The sequence below is a fragment of the Mus caroli genome, unplaced genomic scaffold (assembly GCF_978045245.1).
Source record: "Mus caroli unplaced genomic scaffold, Mus_caroli_1 scaffold_10, whole genome shotgun sequence".
NCBI lineage: Eukaryota > Metazoa > Chordata > Mammalia > Rodentia > Muridae > Mus > Mus caroli.
In genome coordinates, this window is record NW_028227265.1 from 23627258 (window position 1) to 23635420 (window position 8163).

The following is an 8163-nucleotide window of genomic DNA, read 5'->3' on the forward strand; positions in this document are numbered from 1 at the left end:
TTTTAAAAACAGAATCGTGAGGGTTTTCTTTTTTGAATTTCCAGGTTTACTTGTTTTGTTGCAGCAGACAGGACAACTATGTTTGTTTGTTTATTTGTGTTGAGGAGGGATGTCATGGGTGTGGAGGAGAGAAGCAGCTTTCTGGAGTCAGTTCTTCCACCAGGAGGGCCTTGAAATCAGATTCTCAGGTTTAGAGAGAAGATGCTTCACCCACTGAGCCAGCTCACCCTCCAACTTTAATTTTTATTGAAAGATAACTGGTGCAACGTAATTTTCCTAAATGGCCAGACTGTAAATAATCTTCCCACCCCCTCCCCTTTACTTTCAATATCCTTTTCAATTTCCTGGGTGACACAAATATTTGAAGTAAGGCCTCAAGGCCTCTCCATCGGGCCTGTGCTGGGCAAATGGCTCTGCTACCAACCCAGAGAACCATGGTAAAGGAAAATGGCTGCAAACACCCCTAACTCTATCTTCCTAGCCAGAAGACTCTTTAATACTTCTGTTTTGCCCTTTTAGCCTCACCCCACCTCCTGGAGATGACTGATAAAACTAGGCTAAGCTTCTTGATTAAAGCCCCTATCTAAGCTGGGCAGTGGTGGCACATGCCTTTAATCTCTGCACTTGGGAGGCAGAGGCAGCAGATTTCTGAGTTCAAGGCCAGCCTGGTCTACAGAGTGAGCTCCAGGACTGCCAGGGCTACACAGAGAAACCCTGTCTGGAAAAACGAACAAACAAACAAACAAACAAAAAACGAGAAAAAAAAATCCTCTGTCTATCCAGACCACTTTGCTTGGTCACTAAGAACTCCATGTTACCCTGTTGGTGACACATCTGGAGTCTGACCCCACCAAGAAAACAAAACACAAGCAAGTCATGAGGCAGGAGGAAGGATCCAGGGAATGTTGCTTAATGGGTTCAAAAGAACCAAGGTGACAGCATCTGTCCTTTGGAAGACCAGGAACTCAAGGACAGGCTGGAGAGAGAAGCCCCCACTCCAAGGGAAGGGTATTGGTTGGTGGCCTGAAAATGCACTGCTGTGTTTTCACCACCTGATCACAAGCCAGAGCTAACCCTAAGAGGCCAATGCAGCTTATCCCTAAACTGGGCACCTATACAGCACATACTGCAGCTTTCTTTTTGTTTGTTTGGCTGGTTTTTTTCGAGACAGGGTTTCTCTATATAGCCCTGGCTATCCTGGAACTCACTCTGTAGACCAGGCTGGCCTCGAACTCAGAAATCCGCCTGCCTCTGCCTCCCAAGTGCTGGGACTAAAGGCATGCTCGACCACACCCGGCTAATACTGCAGCTTTCTCAAGACCCATTTCCCAACTCAGAGCCAAAGGACAAAAAGGGAAGTAGACCCTGGTGTTTTGGGTACAGTTCAGCTTACCGTCATAGTCAAGTTTAACAGAGCCAGAGCCTAAGGAAATAGAGTTCACGCATGTCCCAACAGTCACAGAAACAGGTAATGTTAAAAGGCATCTACAGAGCTAGAAAGATGAATCAATAGTTAAAGAGGGGCTGGCAAGATGGCTCAGTGGTTAAGAGCACCGACTGCTCTTCCAAAGGTCCTGAGTTCAAATCCCAGCAACCACATGGTGGCTCACAACCATCCGTAACAAAATCTGATGCCCTCTTCTGGAGTATCTGAGGACAGCTACAGTGTACTTACATATAATAAATAAACCTTTAAAAAAAATAGTCAAAGAGTACATCCTGCCAGGCGTGGTGGCGCACACCTTTAATCCCAGCACTCGGGAGGCAGAGGCAGGCAGATTTCTGAGTTTGAGGCCAGCTTGGTCTACAGGGTGAGTTCCAGGACAGCCAGGTCTACACAGAGAAACCCTGTCTCGAAAAACCAAAAAACAAACAAAAAAAAGAAACAAACAAAAAAAGAAAACAAAACAAAAAAAGAAAGTCACTCACGTCTCCCCATTAGCTTTGAGCTGAATTACTTACAAATATAGATAAAAATGCCATCTTACCTGTCCAATCTAAAGACTGAGGCAGCCAAACCAGTGTAGGGATTACAAACCAATTCCTTAATGCCCTCTGCTCACCTACCTCTTTCACAATGAAGGTATACGGAAATGAATGTATCTGTAACAAGAGTCCCTGGTGCCTGAAAGAGCCGAGGCTGCTTCTAGTTCTGGACTTCACTGGTTTATTAATTACATCCACATATGTTCCAGACACTACATGTCCCAAGAGGTGAAATGGTAAACAAACTTCAACTGTAGATGAGAATTCAAGAAGGAAATTAAGTCCAGCATGGTGGTACACACTTTTAATCTCAGTCAGAGACAGGTACATCTCTGAGTTTGAGGCCAGCCTGGCATACCAACTGAGTTCCAGACTACCCAGGGCTACAGAGAGAGACCCCGTTTCAACCCTTCCCCACCACTCCTAAAGGAAATTAAAACTATCAAGAATCTAGATGAACGCCGGACATGGTGGCGCACGCCTTTAATCCCAGCACTCGGGAGGCAGAGGCAGGCTGATTTCTGAGTTTGAGGCCACCCTGGTCTACAAAGTGAGTTCCCGGACAGCCAGGGCTATAGAAACACTGTCTCATAAAAAACCAAAGGGAAAAAAAAAGAATCTAGAGAAACAAAACAATTCCCACTTCCTTTTCACCTTTTGGCTTAAAAAGTCAAGGGAAGGGATGGGAAGATAGTTGAGTTGGGAAAGTGCTTCCCTTGCAAGCACACCCACAGAACCCATGTAATACAAAAACAAAACAAAACATAGGCATGGTGATGCAAACTTGTAATCCTAGCACTGGGAGGCACACACACAGATTCCCTGAGACTTACTGGCTGGCCATATGGCCTATCTCTGGGTGAGACCCAAGCAAGTGAGAAGACACCCCCACCCCACCCGCCCTTTCCAGAACTGAGGGCTGAACCCAGGGCTTTTTGTGCTTGCTAGCCAAGTGCTCTACCAATCAGCTAAGTCACCAACCCCAAGTAGACCCTGTCTCCAGAAAAAGAAAGGGCTGTATAGAACCTCTGGCATGCACCCCCTTCCTACATACATTGATGTATGTACACATACACAACAATCCAGAGAAACAATGATGGACAAACCAGGGCCTTTCGTGCAGCTTCCAAACTCTTTGTGTGCCCTGAACAAGGAACTTTATGAAGACCTATGTGCTTTATGGAGAAACCGGGTCCAGTTGTTTAAAGCATCTCTACTTTCTGGGCTAGCCTGTCCTTCAAATAGGCCAAGACCTATATCCCCACATTTCAAGGACACTTAGCTTTAATTAAAAAAAAAAAAAAAAAGTCGAAACCCAAATAAAAACCTTACTTTTTTTGTTTAATTTGTTTTGCCAAACACAGTGAAAACTTCAGTCTAATTGTACAGAAAATAGAATTTGTAACCAGTAGCAAACATAACGAGATAAACCTAAGTCCCTGGTGAGCTGGATCTCCATCAGCAAGTCACCCAGAGCCCTCTCATAAATGACCTTCTGGGTAGAGAGGTCCTAAGAGACAGAGGCACAGATCAGCTAGTCCCCATCAGAATCACAGGCTGCACCTGAACCGGGTAGCATGGAAAGGAGAAACGATGTTACTGAGATCTCTTATCACTACACACAGCAAAGCTGTCTCTGATTGCTGGCCAACCTTAAGATGTGGTTTCCTCAAATCCACATTCCCTTAAGAGTTCCATCCGCACCCCCTCCAGGGTAAGTTCCAAGTTCAATGGTTCTGAAGCCTGTGTATAACCAGAATCTGCAACATAAACTGGGGAGTGAGAGACAAAGTCATAACTGCTGGTGTCACCAGATTCTGAAGTCCCCAACTCTTACTTCACGAGGAGACGAAAGAAGGTGCCAACTGACCAACTGGAGTCCCGCTGTCCTAAACCTCAGCACTGTCAACCGGAATACTGGGGAGTACAACATTTGCCTGAGGATTCCTTGGGCTGGAAGGAGTCACGAATTCTGCAGGTTTCTGGGGGGAACCATTCACATGCCGTGCTTCTTACGGATGACAGCCATGGCAAGCAGACGATCCTTCTCTCGAAGTTCTTCACGGAGCTTGGCCTCGGTGAGACGCAGATGGCGGATGCTACCCTTCATCTCCTTCATCTTCACTTCCATCAGGGCCAAGATGTCCCGCTGCTCGTTCAGCTTGCGCAGGAGCTCCTCCTCCGTGGTACCCGACGACAAGGAGTACGAGTGGTCGGAGCCAGTGTCAGGGAAGCCCTCTTCCCCTACCACCACCAGCTGAGGGCCCAGAGTGCACTCAGCGGCCTCCAGCCCAGCCGTAGCAGCCTCTAGCTCTGAGGCGGCGGCAGCGGCGGCTGCCCCTTCAGCAGCTGCAAACTCAACTTGCACTGTGAGGTCGATGGGCTTCACATCATCTCCCGAGGGAGTCGTGGACACGGGAACCACGGATCCCGGAGCCTGGTTGCTGTCTACGGCGGCCTGAAGCGTAAGAAGAACGGCTGCAGAGGCAGACACCAGGTTCGGCTGCAACTGGGTGGTCTGGGCAGTGGAGGAGGACGGAGACGGCTGCTGCTGTTGCAGCTGCTGCTGTTGTTGCTGCTGCTGTTGTTGTTGCTGCTGCTGCTGCTGCCTACGGCGGGCTGCCGCAGCTCCCGCAGGTCTCCGAGCTACTTTGCGCTCATTGACGCCACGCAGCGGGAAAATGGTGGGAACGCGCACCGTGTAGGTCTTGCGGCCGCCCTGAAAGTGGACGCTGCAGAGACGGTGGCCCGTGGTGGGCTGGAAGGTGGAGAAGCACCCACTGACGCCAGCACGGGACACGTTCTTGAGCCAGAGGCGCCGCAGCTCAGCGTCCTTGGGAAACGTGTAGAAGTGCAGCGCCTTGTCCCGGTGTGAGTTGTTGTAGCAGCCCGGTACGCAGCACGTAAAGCCAGGCATGGCTGCGACGCGCGGCCCGGCCCACCGGCCTCTCGAGCTCTTCGACGGCCGGGTCTGGCCCCTGCCTCAGCTCCTCGACGGGCGGCGCCGCGCGAGGCTCTCAGAGGCCTCTCACTATTGCCGCCCGGCGCAGTCGTCCCGGGCCGAGGCCCCGTGCCCAGAATATGCTTGCGGACCGCCCGCGCCGCGCTACCCACCCGGCCGCCCGCCTGCGCTTCGGAGTCGGCCCGGGGGACGCCGCGAAGGACCGCCTGGAAAGGAGGACTACGCCCCCCACAATGCACCGCGCCAGAAGCCTCTCACTTCCGGGACGGGGCGGGCTTATTCCGGCCGCTTTCCCGGACACCGCGATATCCTGTTCAGAGTCGATTATTTTCCAGATGAAGCTCGTCCTAAGCGAAAGGGAAAAATGTATTCGAATGGAACGTAATGGCATGGTCTACCCTTCACAAGGATCCGGAATCCTGATGGTACCGGGCGCGTGCCTGGTGAGCGCAAGCGCTCTGGGTATAGGAACACAAAGACTACAAGTTCCATGATGCCTCAGAAGAACGTTTTGGTGCGGCCGCGGGCTGCAGCGCCGCCTAAAGGAGAGGTGGAGTTCCTGCAGACCAGGATTTGAATGAGGTTCTGCAGCTTGCTATAAAAACCACCCCACCCCACCCCCGACCCCCAGTACCTTGGAGTGGACTGCATTCTTTAGCCTAGAGGAAACCCGAGTCCTCCCAGAAGAACTTCTGGAGTCAATTTCTTATATTGGGAGCACTCTCCCGACTCTCAGCTACCTCTTACGTGGACTCACTGACCTAAACCAAGTCCCTACTAGCTGCTTACAATGTGCCAGACAGTGAAGGGAAAACACATTCAAGGCAATTGGTGGCATGCGCCTTTAATCCCAGCACTTAGGAGGCAGAGGCAGGCATATTTCTGAGTTCGTGGCCAGCCTGGTCTAAAGAGTGAGTTCCAGGACAGCCAGGGCTACACAGAGAAACCCTGTCTCGAAAAAAAAAAAAAAAAAAAACAACAACAACAACAACAAACCAATGTATAAATATCATATAATATTTTTCACATTTATTAATTTAAAAAACATTAAAAGTAATGGGAGATATGTTTATACATATATCACGTGTGAGAGTGTGGGGGAGTAATGTTTGCATTTATGCATGTTCATATGTGTGCCAGTGAGTGTCAATTTCTGGGTATCATTCATTCCTCAAGGCCCTTGGCCTTTTCATTTTAGGCTGGCTGGCCAGTTAGCTGCAGGGATGCACCTGTCTCTACCACTAGCACTGCCATTATAGGCATGGGACACAATGCCTGGTATTTTATTTATTTATTTATTTTTGGTTTTTCAAGACAGGGTTTTTCTGTGTAGCCCTGGTTGTCTTGAAACTCCCTCTGTAGGCCAAGCTGGCCTCGAACTCAGAAATCAGCCTGTCTCTGCCTCCTAAGTGCTGGGGTTAAAGGCCTGTGCCACCACTGCCCTGCTCATGCTTGGCTTTTTAACTTGAGTGAGGAAGGATCACATTCAAACCCACAAAGCATGAAAGAAGATGCTCAATTTGACTCTACCTTCAGGACATAAATGGCCTTTAACATATAGTCATGGACATTCAAATACTATCTAGTAAGTTGAAAGTATTGCTCTGTAGGTAACAGGAAAGGGACTGTGCCTGGTCTTCAGCACCAAAAGCAAAGTGCACAATTTCTCCCCAGCTCTGCCTTACCTATCCTCTGGATTGGCATCTCTAGTGAAAGAGAAGAATCATATTGCATGTCTCTGCTTCTAATCTTGTGTCCTCTACATCTGTTCCCCTTGTGACTGCCAAAGAAAATCTGACAAGCCATGGGTCGCTCAAGGGGGCTGGAGAGATGGCTCAGGGGTTAAGAACACTGACTGCTCTCCCGAGGCTCTGAGTTCAAATCCCAGCAACCACAGGCATGAATCACAACTTCAAGGTCATCATCTGCTGCGTGGAAAGTCTGAGGCAAACCTGGACTTCATAAAACCTGTCTCAAAACAAAACAACAGCCGGGCGTGGTGGCACTCGCCTTTAATCCCAGTACTTGGGAAGCAGAGGCAGGCAGATTTCTGAGCCAGCCTGGTCTACAGAGTAAGTTCCAGGACAGCTGGTCTACAGAGTGAGTTCCAGGACAGCCAGGGCTATACAGAGAAACTCTGTCTCAAAAAAACAAAAACAGGGCCGGGCGTGGTGGCGCACGCCTTTAATCCCAGCACTTGGGAGGCAGAGGCAGGCGGATTTCTGAGTTCGAGGCCAGCCTGGTCTACAGAGTGAGTTCCAGGACAGCCAGGACTACACAGAGAAACCCTGTCTCAAAAAACCAAAAAAAAAAAAGAAAACAAAACAAAACAAAACAAAACAAAAAAAAACAAAAAAACCCAAAACCTGTCTTAAAAAAACCAAACAAACGCCCGGGCGTGGTGGCGTACGCCTTTAATCCCAGCACTCGGGAGGCAGAGGCAGGCAGATTTCCGAGTTCGAGGCCAGCCTGGTCTACAAAGTGAATTCCAGGACAGCCAGGGCTATACAGAGAAACCCTGTCTCAAAAAACAAACAAACAAACAAACAAAAACAAAAACGAACCAAAACAAAACCCAAGGCTTCTAAAAAATAAGGGCGTGGTGGCGCACGTGGGAGGCAGAGGCAGGTGGATTTCTGAGTCTACAAAGTGAGTTCCAGAGAAACTCTGGGCTATACAGAGAAACTCTGTCTCAAAAATAAATAAAGAAATAAAAATGTAAACGGGGTGCAATAGAAATTTAAACGGGGTGCAATAGAAAACACCTGTACTCTCGCTCATGGGCTCTTGCTCCTACTCCTCCCCCCCCTTGCCCTCCCACCTCTCTCCAGGCGCCCTCTATTCTCTGTGTCTCTACTCCCTCAACTCCCCTTCCCATGCCCTGAATAAACTCTGTTCTATACTAAAAAACAAACAAAAAGAACGGAAAGAAGGAAGGAAGAAAACACCTGTAACGCAATCAAACAGAAATGGAAGCAGGAGGTTTAGAAGTTCAAGGTCATCTTGGACTATCTAGAGATTTTGAGGTCAGCATGGGCTACACACCACGCTGTTTCAAAAACAAAGAGTATATACGCACGTGCACGCACATGAAATTATCAAAATCTAGCATAGTGGCCTACATCTGCCATCGGAGTATTCCTATGGTAAAGGCAAGAGGGTTTGACCCTACATGTATGCCTGGTGTCTGAAGAGACCAGAAGAGGGCATCTGAT

General features: G+C 49.0%; 1 protein-coding gene across 1 annotated transcript; it reads right to left on the reverse strand.

The window, feature by feature from the left end:
• Positions 1–3306: 3306 nt before the first annotated feature.
• Positions 3307–5355, reverse strand: Thap11 (THAP domain containing 11). Its single transcript, XM_021170257.3, has one exon. The coding sequence runs from the start codon at positions 4901–4903 to the stop codon at positions 3983–3985; it is 921 nt and encodes a 306-aa protein (XP_021025916.1). The 5' UTR covers positions 4904–5355; the 3' UTR covers positions 3307–3982.
• Between the last annotated feature and the right edge of the window lie 2808 nt (positions 5356–8163).

Bases quoted from the DNA above. Each gene is read 5' to 3' on its own strand.
- Thap11 (XM_021170257.3), bottom strand. From the start codon at position 4,903: ATGCCTGGCTTTACGTGCTGCGTACCGGGCTGCTACAACAACTCACAC.